This window comes from Rhincodon typus, unplaced genomic scaffold (genome assembly GCF_021869965.1).
Source record: "Rhincodon typus isolate 14 unplaced genomic scaffold, sRhiTyp1.1 hic_rhity00002701, whole genome shotgun sequence".
Classification (NCBI taxonomy): domain Eukaryota; kingdom Metazoa; phylum Chordata; class Chondrichthyes; order Orectolobiformes; family Rhincodontidae; genus Rhincodon; species Rhincodon typus.
In genome coordinates, this window is record NW_025968339.1 from 1 (window position 1) to 16,708 (window position 16,708).

Sequence of the window (16,708 nt, forward strand, 5' to 3'; positions counted from 1 at the left end):
ATCCCCCACTCCCAACCTCCTCAACTCAGAAAACAACCCTAGCCTTCATAAAATAACCCAAAAGATTTGCAGATGCTGGAAATCAGAAACAAAAATAGATATTCGGGGAAAACTCAGCATCTGAGGAGTGAAAGCAGATTTAACATTTCAGATTCAATGACCCTTCTTCAGAACTCGAGATCTCGTCATAACCTCCTAGCTTTTGTTCTCAATGACTTGACTAAGGCAAATATTCCATGTGCATTCTTAAATACCTTATCTACTCTGTCCTGCTGCCTTCAAGGACATATGGACATACACACATCGTCTTTTTCACCTTGTGTACTTGCAAGGTCAACTGTTCAACATTTACTCCCCTGCCTTGTTAGCCCTCCCTAAATGCATCACCTGACATTTTGATTTGATTGCACTTAGTGGTCACGTATACTGAAGTACAGTGAAAAGCTTTGTTTGCGAGCAGTACAGGCAGATCTTAGTAAGCACGGACATACAGAGCGTAGGGTGCTCAGACAGAGTGAGGCAAACAGATTACAATGCACAAGAGGTGCACAAAGCAAGATCAACATGAACAAAATCAGCATTATTTGAAGTTAGATAGTCCATTCAGTCTAATAACAGCAGGGAAAAAAAAAAACTGTTCTTGAACCTGTTGGTGCGTGTGTTCAAGCTTCTGTATCTTCTGCCCAATGGAAGAGGTTGTAGGACAGCATCAACCGGGTGGGAGGGATCTTTGATGATGTTTTTAGGATTAAGTCCCATTTGCTGCTCGTCAGCCTGCCTATATTTACATAACATATTCAAGCAGAGTCAGTTTGGCTTCATGAAGGGGAAATCACGCCCTATGAGGAAAGGTTAGAGTACAGGCCTAGCCTGTCTAAAGTTTAGAGGTATCTTGACCAGGTGAATGTTGAAATGACGTTTACTCTAGTGGGAGAATCTAGGACTAGGAAAGGTGGTTCAAAAGTGAGAGGTTGCCCATCTAAGAGAGATAGAGTCACAGAACATGGGAAGAGAGTCTTTGGTCAAAATCAGTCCACGTTGAACATAATCCCAAACTAAACTAGTCCCACCTGCCTGCTCCTGGCCCACATCACTCCAAACCTTTCCTATTCATGTACTTGTCCAAATGTTGTAATTGTACCCTCATCCACTACTTCCTCTGGAAGTTCATTCCACACATGAACCACCCTCTGTGTAAAAGATTTGCCCCTCATGTCTTAAAGTCTCTCTCCTCTCACCTTAAAAATGTGCCCCTTAGTCTTAATCTCCCATCCTAGGGAAAAAACAATTACAATTAACTCTATCTACACCCCTCGTTATTTTATGAACTTCTGTAAGGTCGCTTCTCAACCTCCTACGTTCCAGTGACTGAATTCCCAGCCTTTCTTTATAACTCAAACCTTCCATATCTGGCAAGATCCTGGTAAATCTCTTCTGAACCTTCTCCATCTTAAGAACAACATTCCCATAACTGGGCAACCAGAAGTGGACACAGTACTTCAGAAGAGGCTTCACCAATGTCCGAGACAACTTCAACGTAATGTCCCAACCCCTATACTCAAAAGGACTGAGCAATGAAGGCAAGCATGTTAAATGCCTTCTTAACCACCCTACCTATATGAGATGCAAATTTCAAAGAATTATGTACATGAATCTCTAGGTCCCTCTGTTCTACAACACTACTTAAGGCCCTACCCTTGTTCGTTGTACCAAATGCAATATCTAGCATTTATCCAGATTGAACTCTGTCATTTTTCAGTCCATTGATCCATTTCATCAAGATCCCTTTGTAATTCTCAGGGTCATGTGTCTTTGGAATTCCCTTCCTCAAAAGGCAATGAATGTAGAATGTTTAAATATTTTTAAAAACAGGGTAGATAGATAACTACTTATAAGAGCAAATGGTTGGCAGGGGTGTGCACAGGGATCAGTGCCAGGGTCACAATTATTTACAATATATAGTCATAGCTTGAATGATGAAGTGAATATACTACAGCCAACTTTGCAGGTGATGCAAAAATAGATTGGAAGACGAATGGTGATGACGACAACAATCTCTTGCTGGATAGAATGCAATATTGGAAAAATGTGAGGTTATGCACTTTGGTAGGAAGAAGTGGGGCTGAACATTATTTAAATGGATCAGCCTGCAGAAAACTACAGCACAGATTTGGGATTTCGCATGCACAAATCACAAAAAACAACTAGGGTACAAGTTCAGCAAGTAATAGGGAAGGCAAATGGAAAGATGGCCTTTATTTCAACGGGGATAGAATCTAAAAAGTGGTTTTACTAAAACTATACAAGACCCTAGTCAGCGCAGCTGGAATGCTATGAACAACTCTGTCCCCTTATCCAAGGAAAGATATACTAGCATTGAAGGCAGTCCAAAGAAAATTCATTAGATTATCTTAGATATTGTCTTATGAGGAGAGGTTGAGTAGATTGGGTCTGTACTCATTGGCGTTTAGAAGAATGACAGGCTATGTTGTTGAAATATACATGATTCTTAGGTGACTTAGCAAGAACAGTTCTCCTTATGGGAGAGCTTAGGACCAAAGGGTATAATCACACAGTAAGGAGCTGCTAGGTTATGACAGACAAGGAGGAATTTCCTTTTTAAGAGGGTAGTGAATCTGAGGAATTCTTTATCACAGATGGCTGTTGATGTTAGGTCATGAAGTATATTCAAGGCCGAAATAGATTTTTAATCAGTAAGTAAATCAAGGGTTATGGGAAAAAGGCAAAAAAAAAAAAAAAAAAAAAGTTGTGGACTATCAGATCAGTCATGATCACATGGAACAGATTCAATGGGCTGAATGGCCTGCTTCTGCTTCTATGTCTTATAGTCTTATCAGACAAACCAGACGTAAAGGGAAAAAATGTGACTCAGCTAACATTCCAGTTCATACCAACTGAACTGGTTTTACATGTGGTTTAACATCAATTCACAAGTCACAGCCAGTCACACTGTATGTCAGTGTTTTTAAAGGCTCAATGCAGGTTACCATCTTCATTTACAAGAAAAAACTTCCTATAAGCTTGTTTCCTTCTCACCGACTGTATAATAGAGCAACATCCCAGGAAAACTAGGGGCCATATTTTTTAAGAGAAGAGGAGAAAGATTTTAAAAGGACTGAGGGGTAACTTTATCTTTTAAAAACAGAGTGGGTTGTGTGTGGACTGAACTGCTTGGGAAGCAGTGGATGCAGGTACAGTTACAACGTTTAAAAAACATTTGGATAAGTACATGAAGAAGAAATATTTGGAGGAAAATGGCCAAACACAGGCAGGTGGGACTAGTTTAATTTGGGAACATGGTTGGTATGGATTGCTTGGACCGAAGGGTCTCCGTTTCCAAGCTGTATAACTCCATAATTTTGCAAACCAAACCATCAGTTTATCAAATGTTATTTAACTATGCAAGTAACTGACACAAATGCAACATGCTAGTTTTGTTTTAAGTATAAATTTTACAAATATCAAGTCTTGTACAACTGCAGTTGTACAGTAATAGTCAGCTTCCAACCTCCGCAACTCTCCAACTAAGAAAGTAAATGTGACACTAACTGTTGTAAGCCATGTTGATCCCGCAAAGAAGGTAGAGTACTCAGGAGCTTTGGTTGTAAGCATCTCAACAATTATGTGTTTGGGACTAACACCAACTACCAATAATTTATGAAATGTGATAAGCTTGTTTTTAATTCTTCCTTCCCTTTCCCTGCCATACATTTGTCTCTATCACCTGGTAGACATTATTTTGTGGAAATTCTTGGAAAGTATTGTGGATTCTAAGTTAACAGCCATGATCTCAAGGACATGTTGATTAGTTAGCATTGAACTCTAACATTTAGACATACCTGCATACTCATAGAACCACTCCAAGCATCGCTTAGTGGAGAAACCTTCCTCTTCAGACTTCATCCTATTTGAGTCTTGCTTCTTGTACATGCTTCTATAGAAAAGACAAAATATATCATGCAAACAGTTCATCTTAAATTCTGATACTAGTTACCTGATTTTACACATTAGCTGTAACATTTGGAAACATATGCCTTTAAACGAAAGGGGTTTTCACTAACAATAAAACACTTTCTCCAGCAGATCTCTCTTCACATAAGTAAGACACTCCTTTGTAGACACAGTAATGAGCATCTACCTGGGATAATACCTTCCGAGGAAGAAAGTCAGCATACACTAAACTCTGAAAAAGGTCCAAGAAACAAGCTCCTGAAATTAAATGTTATACAAAAATTAGGAAAACTGTTTAACCTTACATTTCAATAAACCACTGATTCCCCATGACATCTCCGATTTAATACATTCAAAAGTTAATGACAATTTAAATTTCACCACTTAAAGGCCTAGGCCATAAGGAAAATTTAACTTGACTAAAGCTTACTATCCTGTTCAAATCTACTTTTTAGCATTAGACTCATCCACTTCCATTGCTTCTCCATTCAAAAATCGTTCTCCTCAGTTACAACTTGTTTTTATATTTTAGACGCCCTTTATCATTAAGGGGTCTTCCAGTATTCACCACACTTCTGTAGACACTTGCTTTCTTTGTCTCTTCCCTTTCCCACTTCAATCTGCAATGGTCGATCTTTCAGCTATCTTGATCCTATCACATTCTACAATTTTGTCTTAAAACACTCTACCAAGATACAGTTCTCTCAATCTTCAAAAGCATCATGAAAATATCTTTTAGCCAATGCCTTCAGGTGTAAAACATCTGCTGTCTCTCATGTTATTCACATCACAAACACATTCATATACATTTCCCCTTATTGTATAACGTAAGCAGTTACTTCTCATGTTCTTCATGGTGTTTGAGGCCACATGAGAGGGAGGTGATGCCAAGGTAACCTTAGTACATTGCTGCAATGTTATCCTGGATAGTGCTAAGCTTCTTGACCATGGTTGCCGCTGTAGCCACAGGGGAGAGACAAGATATGCAGTTATACTCCTAACACGTGCCTTGCAGATTGTTGAAAGGCTTTGAGGGGTCAGATAGCCTGTTGCAAAAAGTTAGCAAGGTAAAGGCGCAACTTTAAACTTAGTAATTTGGAGACATTTACTAAACCAACCCATGACAACTGCAAGTTACCTTACAGCCAACTAATGGGAAATCAAAGAGTCTAAAAATGCTATATTTGTTGTTCTTAACACAAGTGCAATGTAATCAGAGCTGAAGCAAGTGTTAAATCAAGAACAAGTAAAAAAACCTAGTATTTCGTTTCTGTAGATTAAGCACTGTAGTCATTAGCCCTATGGAAAGGTGGCATCAAATGGCATCTTCATTGCACATCATTTGTTCATTCTTCAGCATGGATCCATTAAGTAATTCCCTCTTCAAATGACAATCCCCAAGTCTGTAGAAAAAGATAAAAGCAATACTCTTGGTCATATGACATCCTATAACCTCCTTTGTCAGCGTGCATAAATGATTGCACTGTACACATGTTGAGCATCAAGAACCAAATCTTGATGTTATGAAACCGCTGGTTGAATTAGAGCTTCTGTATAGATTTGTACACAAGACTCAAGTCTTGCTTCATAAACGGAAGTTAACAAAAAAAAAGAAAGAGAGGATACTTGACCATTGTATCTAAAAGGTAATCCAAAAAATGAAGTGACAAGGCCTCAAACCACAAGTCCATGCACACAATCTAAATATGAAGCTTTGGAGTCAGACTGTAGGAAATGACAAGGGATTGTCCCAGATTCACTACTGCGTTTACAAAGCATACCTGCTGAAGTGATTTCAATATTGGCTCGTAATAGTCATATTTGGATCAAAGATTCAAACTCACAAATGCCAAACTACGCTCTCAACTTGGTATAGTAGTCTGAATTTTAAACACAAAGGACTGAATTTTCTGGAATTGCTGAAAAAGTTATCAGCTAAAAGTCCAGGCTGCAGCTTTCAGTCAGTTAAGCAATGGCACAAAAGCAAAGATGACCAAAATGGAATAGCTGTTCAATAGAGCCTTGATAGGGCTTTCAGACAAGCCTCGGGTAAATTTGATGGTCGTGTGAAATGCAGCATCTTTAACATAACCTATCATTCAAACAAAAACAAGCAATGACATCTGGAAAACAAAATTAAGAACAGAAAACTAATATAGTCAAAAAGTTTGTCCATTTGGTCGATAATTCAATTAGTCAGCTTCTATTAACCAATCCATTTGAACATATTTACCCTATAGTATCCTGCTTCAACATTTTCCAACGTTGCTATGCCACAAGCTTATTAACGTTTAGGTGAAAAACATCCAGCTAACCTGCACAATGTTTGATAGACATTTGCTTCAAATGAAAGATAAAAGTGTTTTGAAGTAAAAACAGAACTGCTGGAAAAGCTCAGCAGGTCTGGCAGCATCTGTAGAGAGAAATTACAGTTAACATTTTGGGTCAAGGGACCCTTCCTCAGAGCAGTTTGAAGTATTTATTTCACACCAATGTCACAGACAAGTGGGAGAATTGAATTTGCTTATTAAACAGTTCTCCTATTTGTAAAAGGTTTTTTAAAAAAAAATTCTTTATCTATTTTCTTTTTGAAATAGGGTTTGGGGAAACATACCACTATCAGTTTTGTGAAGTCCAATTTAAAAATAACCCACAGCAATTTCTTTGGGGTTAAAGCAAATACAGTTTACTATTGCATTCAAAATTTGGGGGAGTACTTTATAACATGCATTCACATGTACTTGCATCCAAGAAAGAAAGAGAGAGAAACGAAAAGATGGATTACAAGTTACTTATAATCAAAGATATCAGAATTAGTTCACATGAATTAGAGAATCCAGTAAGTCAGTGCCAATGGAGGATCTCAGTTGGCTGTGCACAGAAGTCCATTCCACAGGAGCGCAGATGCACAGACTTGGATGTTTTCAGCACAGGAGGCCAATCAGGCCATCATGTCCTCACCCGTCAACAATGCAGTCGAACTGCTGAGTAAAGTGCAGAGTTGTAAGCTGGGAATTGGTTCACTCTGCAGGCAAAATACAGGATTCATTCCAGAATCAGATTTTTGAGAGATTGAGATAACAGGCAGCTAAGCCTGGAACTGCTTGCTCTTCTGCTATTACAAGCAAACTGAGTAAAGAAGTCAAAAACTGTAAATTAAAGACTATTCAATCAAACCAGCAATTTGAATCATGTGAATGAAGTTTCAGGTTGAGACACTCAGCTAAGGAGGTGTATCTGATGTCCCTTTGGCAGAAACCATTGCTTTTCAGCAGATAACTGTGGCGTCATTAGCACCAAGACGTGAAAGTAGGTTGTGATGGTCTCCTTTGTTTAGGACAGAATGAGGTAGACTATTCCATTGTGTTGGCTTGGTTGGAAGTTCATACAATGCAAGGAGTGCCACTTTCCAAAAAGTGATGAGTTTGATTTTGTCCTGGTATTTGCTAGAAATTTCCAGAGTAGCCAAAGTGCTCATTGTGTTTAATAGCAGCATTTTAAAATCAAGCAAGAGCCATTTAAAAAAAAACAGAATTTAAACTGGTTAATATAGTTTTTGAAAAAAAATTAGGATCTCTTTTGGTCACCGGGCATTACATGATTGAAAGGAAGTAAAATTATCACAAAATCTAGCAGAAGACAAATGACTGCCTAATATATTCCACTCATGAGAATGGTAAACAATTTTCTATCTATACTTTATTTAACAAAATACAAGGTTTCCTTTCTCGAAAGAAACAAAAATCTTTCATGATTGACAACTTACCAGTCAAAACCATTAATTAACAAAGTATTTCATGAAATTCCTCATGAATAATGAAAAAAAATTAAACATTATCATTTGCATATAAAAAGCACACAACCTTAAGCAACAATAAGTTAACACTTCTGCTATGAGAATGGCTGAAATCAACCTATGCCTTAGTGCAGACTTCTACTTCTTTGAGTAGCAAATGCCCTTTCTTGACAAAGAAAGCATGCAAGGTGTATTAGCTGATTATTCAAAACATCTAGCATTTTTTGATTCTATACTTCAATTTTCTCCTAAATTATGATAAAGAATCAATCATTCCACAAATCTACAACAAGATATTAGTCTTCTGGCATTAACTGGGTGCTCACATTTCTCAACATAATTGAACTAAACTCTTCAGCTTTCATCTTTCCACTTGTGTCTACAGTCCAGTTTTTGGTGACAAACATAACTGTAACTTTCTTTGCATATTTTTCAGAGTGGTAAAACATTTTTAACCACCAAATGTGATTTATGAGAAAAATAGAAATTCATGTAAATTCAAGAAAATTTCAATGTTAGGTGCAATATTAGGTGCAAATCAGGCTTTAGATTCAATCAATCAATAAAATTTTAAAGCTTATTTCAATGTACAGGACCAAGTGACTAGGTTTAGAGAGCAAGAGAAAAACAAGGAAGCAAAAAAAAAAAGGCCAGCATTTTAATCTAGAGGACTAAAGTACAAAAATGCAGAAGTTAAGCTACTGTTGTACAAAATCCTGGTTGGATCCTATTTAGAGTACTATGAGCAGATCTGGGCACCACACATTAGGAAGGATATATTGGCATTTGAGAGAGTAAAATGTAGGTTTACAAGAATGATACATGGACTTCAGGAGTTAAGTTATGAGGAGAGATTATACAAATTAGGCCTCTTTTCTATGGTTTTAGACCATAAGATACAGAAAGAAAATGAGGCTATTTAGCCCATCAAGTCTGTTCTGTCATCCGATCAAAGCTAACATGTTTCTCAACCCCATTCTCCTGCCTTCTCCCCATAACTCTTGATTCCCTAACTAAGAACCTATCTCTGTCTTAAATATGTTCAAAGACTTGGACTCCACAACCCTCTGCGGGAATGAGTTTCACAGATTCACCACCCTCTGGCAAGAAATTCTTCCTCATCTCAGTTCTGAAGGGTCGTACCCTTCACTTTGAGGTTGCGCACTCGGGTCCTAGGCTCTCCTACTAGTGGAAACCTCGACACCACATCCACTCCATCCAGGCCTCAGTATCCTAAAAGTTTCAATCAGATCCCCCCTCATCCTTGTAAACTCAATTGAGTACAGACCCAGAGTGCTCAAAGATTCCTCATATGACAAGCCTTTCACCCCGAAATCATTCTTGCAATCTTTCTGTGGACCCCTCCAACAGCAACACATATTTTCTTCAATACAGGACCCAAAACTGCTCACAATATTCTAAATGCGGTCTGACCAGAGCCTTATACAGCCTCAGCAATACATCTCTGCACTTGTTTTCTATCCTCGAAATAAATGCCAACAGCGCATTTGTCTTCCTAACCGCCAACTAAACCTGCATGTTAACCTTAAGAGACTCCTAAGCCCCTTTATCCTTCAGATTTCCAAAGCCTTTCCCAGTTAGAAGAACCTACACCTCTAATCTTCCTACCAAATACCTTCCCACATTGTATTCTATCCATCACTTCTTTTCCCACTCACCCAGCATGTTCAAGTCCTTCTGCCTTCTGTCAGCCAATCCTCTATCCATGCCGCTACACTGCCCCTAACACCATTAGCTCTCATCTTTTTCAGCAGCCTCCTGTGTGGCACCTTATGAAAGGCCTTCTGGAAATCCAAACAGATCATGTCCACCAGCTCTACTTTGTTTAACTTGTTCATTATCTCCTCAAACAGATTTTTCATGCATGACCTCCCCTCACTAAGCCGTGCTGACTCAGCACTATATTACCATATACTTCCAAGTACTCTGCAATCTCATCCCTAATAATGGACTCTAAAATCTTACCGATAACTGATTTCAGGCTAACCAGCCTATAGTTACCGGTTTTCTGTTTCCCTCCCTTCTTAAACAGGAGTGTTACATTTTCAGTCCTCTGCAACCCTCCCTGACTCCAGTGATTCCTGAATGATTACTACCATTGCACCTTCAATCTCCTTTAGAACTATACTCCATGTGGTCCAGGTGACTTATCCACCTTCAGACTTTTCAGTTTCTCATTTTTGACTGCCACCACACTCACCTCTGCCCTGACTCACGAAGTTCTCTTGAAGGATGTGGAGGCTCTGGAGAGGGTGCAGAAGAGGTTTACCAGGATGGTAGGAGTCTGAAACACTGCCAGGGGTGGTATTGGAGGCAGATACAATGGGTACATTTAAGGGACTTTTAGATAAGCACATGAATATGCAAGCAATGGAGAGACATGGATCAAGGGCAGGCAGAAGGGATTAGTTTGATTTGGCGTCATGCTTGGCACAATATAGTTGGCCGAAGGGCCTGTTCCTGTGCTGTACAGTTCTATGTTCTGCTTTGTTACTAGCGTCTTCCACTGTGAAAACAGATACAAAGTACCTGTTTAGTTTCTCTGCTCTTTCTTTGTTCTCCACTACTGCTTCTCCAGCCTAATTTTCCAGTAGTCCAATGTATAGTCTTGCCTCTCTCTCTTACCTTTTCAATAACTAAAAAAATTCTTGCAATATTCCTTTATATTACTAGCTAGCTTACTCTCATATTTCATCTTCTTCCCCCTTATCGCTTTTTCAGTTATCCTCCAGTTTTTTAAGACTTTCCGATCCTCTGGCATCCCACTAATCTTTACCACATTGTATGCTTTTTCTTTTGCTTTAATGCTGACCCTGACTACCCTTGTCAGCCATGTTTCTGCTTCCTTGGGAAAAATTTCTGCTGTGCCTCCTGAATTATCCCAGAAAGTCCTACCATTGCTGCTCCACCATCTTCCCTGTCAGACTACCCTTCCAATCAACTCTGGCCAGCACTTCACTCTTGTCTTGGTATTACAATTGAGTAAAGGTAACTATAGTTACATCTGGTTCCTGCTTCTCCGTCTCAGACTGGTGCACTACTGCCTCACAGCGCTAGGGATCCAGGTTTGACTCCGCTCTTGGGCAACGGTGTGTGTGGAGTTTGCACATTCTCCCCGTGTCCACATGGATTTCCTCCAGGTGCTCCAGTTTCCTCCCACAGTTCAAAGGCATGCAGGTTTAGATGGATTGGCCATGCTAAATTGCTTGTAGTTTCCACAGATGTATAGGCTAGGTGGATTAGCCATGGGAAATGCATGGTTACAGGGATATGGTGGTGGGAGGAGGGGGGATATATATAGGTGGAATGCTTGTAGGAGCAGTCGGTGTGGACTCAATGGGCCAAACGGTCTACTTCCACACTGCTGGGAGTCTATTATTCTAACAGCATGGTGAATTCTATCTTGTTATGATCACAGCTTCCTTGGGATTCCTTACAATTTAGAAGGGCGATCTGATTAAAGTCTTCAGGATGTTAATAGGAAATGACAGGGTAGATAAACAATTTCCATTGGTTGGAGTTTCTAGAACTGGAGGCATAGTCTGGGAATTTGGACCAGATGGTTCAGGAGAAATTTCAGGAAGCATTTTTACACTCAAAGCATGGTAGATGTTTGGAACTCTCTTCCACAAACAGCAGCGGATGCAGTATTGGTGGTTAATTTAAATCTGAGACAGAATACTTTTATTTAACAAGAGTTTATAAGGGATATGGACCAAAAGCAGGAATATGGAGTTAGCCATGACCTTATCGAATGGTGGAGCAGGCTCAAGGTCTGAATGGCCCATTCCCATTCCTCTGCTCCTTGAAAGGGGAAATAAAGGTGCCATTGCAACATATACTCAATGAGATTTTCTTCCAATAATTACGAATTTGACAGCAAAGTAAATCTTAAGTTTTTACACTGAACTGTTGTGAATATGGAGTTTTTTTTTAGAAAAGGAAAGTAAAACATACCCATCATGCCTGCTTTTTTTAGCTGTCAGATCATCTGCTACTGTGGGTCTCCTCTTTTTCCTGGGTGGCATGCCCTTGCTACAGCAGTCAGAGGGGCAACTGCAAGATCGAAGATTTCCTGCATAATAGAATATTATATACACCAATATTTAAAAGAACGCAATAGCGACAAGAGTAACATTTTACACATGGAACCTAACAGTTAATTTCAAACAAGCAATTCTTCTGCATAACGTTGCAAGGTGAACTTTCACTTTTGAATTAAATTTCAGGTTTTTCACTTTCAGATCAGCTCCATGTAAATGTAATTTCACCTTGCTGTAAAGTGCCAAAAAAAGGAAAGATTTTGTAATAAAAAAGTCTCCAAACTTTGAGACATCCCAAAGTGTTTTTCAATTAATCAAAGCAGTTAGAATTAAAGTCACTGTTCTAAATACAGGGAATCTCAGCAGCCAACATGCAGATAACTAGATCTCAGAATCAGCAGTGAAATCCAAGAAGCATAGAACAAATCAGCACAGAAGGTCATTTGGCTACCTTGGTTGTGCCAGAAATATACACAACTCTTAACCTGGGGTTGACAAATAAATACTGGCCCAGATAGAGATTACGTTACGCCTTGTTTGTTTTGAACTTTTTGTAGGCCCCTGACAGGACAGACAAGACCTTGGTTAAGCACTTCAGCTTAAAAAAAAACAGCACTCCTGCAGTGCTGCATCAAGAGGTCAGACTTTGTGCTCAAGTCTCTGGATTGGGACATGAACTTCAGTTTCAGGTACGGACACCGTCACCTGAAATTTAAAACCAGGATTCACATATCCACAGATAAGGACAAGTTGAGTTGATGCACAGATCAAATCAGGATCTGAGTGAATGATGAAGAGGCTCAAGTAGTGGAATAGCCTACTCCTTACGAAATTGTACAAAGCAGCAAATTAATTGCATACATTAAATCCCTTCCAAATGCAGGTACAACTCCTCCATGCAACGAAGATTCTACTTTCTGCTTCTGCGCTCGGCAGGCCATGATTTCCTACCCATTATTACATTTGAAAGCCTATTTTCAAATGCAGAGTGTCAAATAGTTATTTTCTTAGAATTTATTCTTAATGTGCTAACAAGGCCATATACATTGCTCATCTCTAGAGGTCCTGAAGGTACACCTGTTCTATGACTGTGGAGTCAGAGTAATAGAGCAAATCAGAGGGCAGCTGAAAGTCATAACAGAATTCTGGAAGAGATTAGGGAGACTTCCAGTGTCTCTGCTGGCTATGCCTGTGAGAAGTGCACCCAGCTGCAGCTCCTGACAGACCACATTAGGGAGCTGGAGCTGAATGTACTCAGGATCATCTGGGTGCAGAGAGAACATCATTGATAAGAGCTATAGTGAAATGGTCACTCCTAAGGTGCAGGCTGCGGGTAGCCGGGTGACCACCAGAAGAGGTTTTTTTTTTTGAGGGGGGACAGTGGGGAGGAGGAGGAGGAGGTTGCAGACAGTGCAGGACTCCCCTCTGGCCATTCCTCTCAATAACTGGTATACCACTTTGGATACTATTGGACGAAGGGGATGACCTTTCAGGGGCTAGCAGCAGCAGTCAGGTCATATCATAGGTCATCCCTTCAATTGCTATTCAGCTGTTGACACTTTACACACACCATCTGACACTTTTGATCACCTGCAGACTTGTTATTCAGCCTGTCAACACTCCACTCACACCATTTGTACAATATTTTGATCTCTCTGCCTACATATTCTGTGTCTGTGTACTTCCCTTCACTTGACCTGACAAAGGAGCAGCACTCCAAAAGCCAGTGATTTCAAATAAAAATTGGTTGGACTATGACCTGGTGTCACGTGACTTGTGATTTTGTCCACCCCAGTCCAACACTGACAGCTCCACATCACACACCTGCAGACCTTCATCCCAGAACCATTCTTATAAATCTTTTTGTGAACTTTCTCTAAAGAATTCACATTTTCCTTAAAATTCAATTACCAGAATCGGACAATATTTTAATTGAAGTTAAAATAGTAGTTTATAAAAAAGTTCGCAGTACTTGATTTGTTTTTGAACTCAATGCCTCTTTTTGTACACATGGCTAGGATCCCCCGGTCTCTTCACCCATTTTCTCTACTTGCCCAACCCCACCTTCATACGATTCGTTATTTATACCACAAGCTGCTTCTTTCCCTCATTCCTATTAGAATTTCACTCTATTTCATTTTGCCTCTCTTTGCTTTTGCTATTAAAATGTATCACTGCATTACACTTAGTTGGCACATAGCCTAATTTCTCTTTAAGTATATCATATTCCTTCTCATTAACTTTTCAGGCGTATATTGTGCAAATTTTAAAATCTGCAATTGGAAATTACAATACTGCTAACTTAGATTACTAATGTATATCAGGGAGAGCAGTGGTCCTCATTTCAGCCCTTCGAAGCCCCACTATATGCCTTCCCCTAATTTCAAGAGAAGGTTCACCACCACTCCTTTTCTCAGTCAGCAACTTCATATCCATTGACTTTACTATTTACGACATTTTATCAAACATCTCTTTACATGTCCACATATATCATCAACCAAATTACCATTAAAACAAAAATCAAGTTGGTTGCTTTACAAAATCCATGCAGGCTCGGCTACTTAATCTACACTAGTTCAAGTAAAGTTTTGTACAATTCTAGCATAATCTCCCATTGCTTAAACTCTACACCTTGGTTAATAAAAGTCAAATGTCCCATATGCCTCCTTAACCACTTTATCTACTTGAGCCACTGCCTTAAGACCTTCATCGTAGAATCCCCACAGTGGGGAAACAGGCCATTCGGCCCAACAAGTCCGCACTGACCCTCCAAAGATCATACAACACAGACCCATCCTCCTATCCAATCCCTGCATTGCTCATGGCTAACGCACCCTAACCAATAGATCCCTGCACATTATGGACAATTTAGTACGGTCAATCCACCTGACTTGCACGTCTTTGGACTGTGGGAGGAAACCAGAGCACCCAAAGGAAACTCACACAGACACAGGCGGTCACCGGAGGCTGGAATCGAATCTGAGTCCCTGGCGCTTTGAGGCAGCAGTGCTAACCACTGAGCCACCGTGCTGCCCACAAATAGTGGACATGCACACCAAGGTCCCTCTGATCCTTGGTGCTTCCCAGGGTCCCACTATTCATCATGGTATTCACTAGCCTGGCTTGTCCTGCCCAAATACATCACTTCATACTTACCCAGATTGAATTCCATTTCCATTGATCAGCCCATTTAACCAGATCACTATACCATCCTGTAATCGAAGGCTATCCTCCTCTCTATTTACCTCGCTACTAATTTTTGCAATCCTCCTCCATTCGAGTCTAAATGGTTTATATATACACCACAAACAGCAAGGGCCCCAACACTGATCACTGTGGAACCCCCCTCCCCGGACACAGGCTTCCAGTCACAAAAACACCCTCTGACCATCACCCTCTGCTTCCTGCCATTCAGTCAATTGTGAATCCAATTAGCCAAATTTCCTAGAAACCCATGCGCACTTACCTTTATCAGTTTCCCATGCAGGATCTTGTCAAAAGCATTGCTGAAGCCCAAAAAGATTACACCAAAAGTAGCATTCTCATCTACATGTCACCTCTCCAAAAATTCAATCAAGTTGGTCAGACATGACCCGCCCTTGACAAAACCATGTTGGCTGTTCTTGATTAATCCCTGACTCTGCAACAGCAGATTAATCTGTCTTTCAGAATTGCTTCTAATAGTTTTCACACAGTGGTCAGACTGCGTGGCCTGTGATTTCCTGGTTTATCCCTTGCTCCTTTCTTAAATAATGGCACCATATTACTAGTCCTCTGGCACCTCTCGTGGCCAGAGAAAAATTCAAAATTCAATGGCCACAGCATCCAAAATTTCCCGTCTTACATCTTAGCAGATGTTTTTAAATCAACGTGATCAGACACATTATGACGTGTCTGGAGCTAATGGGACTTGACTGCAGACTTTCTAGCCCAGGAGTTAGGGACGCAGTACCTTAAGAGACCCCTTACTTCTGTATCCTTGAATCAAACCCATAACAATCTTGATTACTTCTTATGTTTTAAATATAACCAATGTGCTTAATATCCTCAATCTATCAACTGTTATTCAATATCACTACTTCTTTCCTCACTATGGCTTCAGAAACATTGCACCTTTTGAACACTGTCTTTCTTGGTCAACAAAGTACCTCAGCCATATCCTCCCCCCTTGTATTGATCCTTGTTTTGGTCCTTAGTCAAACCATGCCTCCAAATTTGTTTGTTTATTCTTTCACAAAAGGTCATTGGTACATTGTTGCCCAAGCTATATTATTTTTCAGCATTCTAAGATACATTACAAAACCTAATAGCATTTCAATCAATCATGGAAGGTGTCATGTCATTGATTGTACAAATATTTTCACAGCCATAAAATGGGATATATCCCATAGCTGTTCAAAAACAAAAACTGACCAACCACTGGAGTTGTTCCATTCACAGTCAACATTATACAAGTTGGTAAAGCTGAATTTCACTGATGATCCCGCTAGTGCAGGAGAAAGGGAAAAAAGAAAATCACAAACCTGTTTGCTGGTCGTCTTGGCCAATGTCTTCTGTCAAATTCTGTAATAAAAAAGGGAAGACAAAAAAGGAAGAAAAAGGAAAAAAACTGTGCAAATCTGCAAGTTTATAGCACTGCATTTTATAAAACAATTCACCATGTAACAAAATTAACTTGTTGTAATCAATCTTGGTCTTAAAAGTAGAGGTTTACCAAATATTATCTTGCAGAGCAACCTCTTCCCACCTTTTCACCTTTGACGATTTTTCTCACTAAGCCCAGAAAGTATTGGCATCGTCTCATGGCAAACAGAACGCTAGATGTGACATGCCAGCTGTAAGTTCAGGGCAGGATTTGGAATGATTGCATAGGCCA

The 16,708-nt window shown here is 39.8% G+C and overlaps 1 protein-coding gene across 1 annotated transcript; it reads right to left on the minus strand.

Annotated features, from left to right (window-relative positions):
• Positions 1-659: 659 nt before the first annotated feature.
• Positions 660-16,406, minus strand: LOC109914672 (DCN1-like protein 4). Its single transcript, XM_048593351.1, has 4 exons — positions 16,356-16,406; positions 11,747-11,864; positions 3,861-3,955; positions 660-778 (listed from the first exon to the last, which is right to left on the minus strand). Exons 2-4 carry the CDS (start codon positions 11,815-11,817, stop codon positions 663-665), a joined length of 282 nt encoding a protein of 93 aa, XP_048449308.1. The 5' UTR covers positions 11,818-11,864; positions 16,356-16,406; the 3' UTR covers positions 660-662.
• Between the last annotated feature and the right edge of the window lie 302 nt (positions 16,407-16,708).

What these genes read in the sequence shown, in the direction of transcription:
- LOC109914672 (XM_048593351.1), bottom strand. Translation starts at nt 11,817, where the DNA reads ATGCCACCCAGGAAAAAGAGGAGACCCACAGTAGCAGATGATCTGACA. An exon ending in AAAAAAAGCAGGCATGATGG is followed by an intron (nt 3,956 to 11,746) that starts GTATGTTTTACT and finishes TCTTTTCTATAG; the next exon opens with AAGCATGTACAAGAAGCAAG. An exon ending in GTGGTTCTATGAGTATGCAG is followed by an intron (nt 779 to 3,860) that starts GTATGTCTAAAT and finishes ATGTAAATATAG; the next exon opens with GCAGGCTGACGAGCAGCAAA.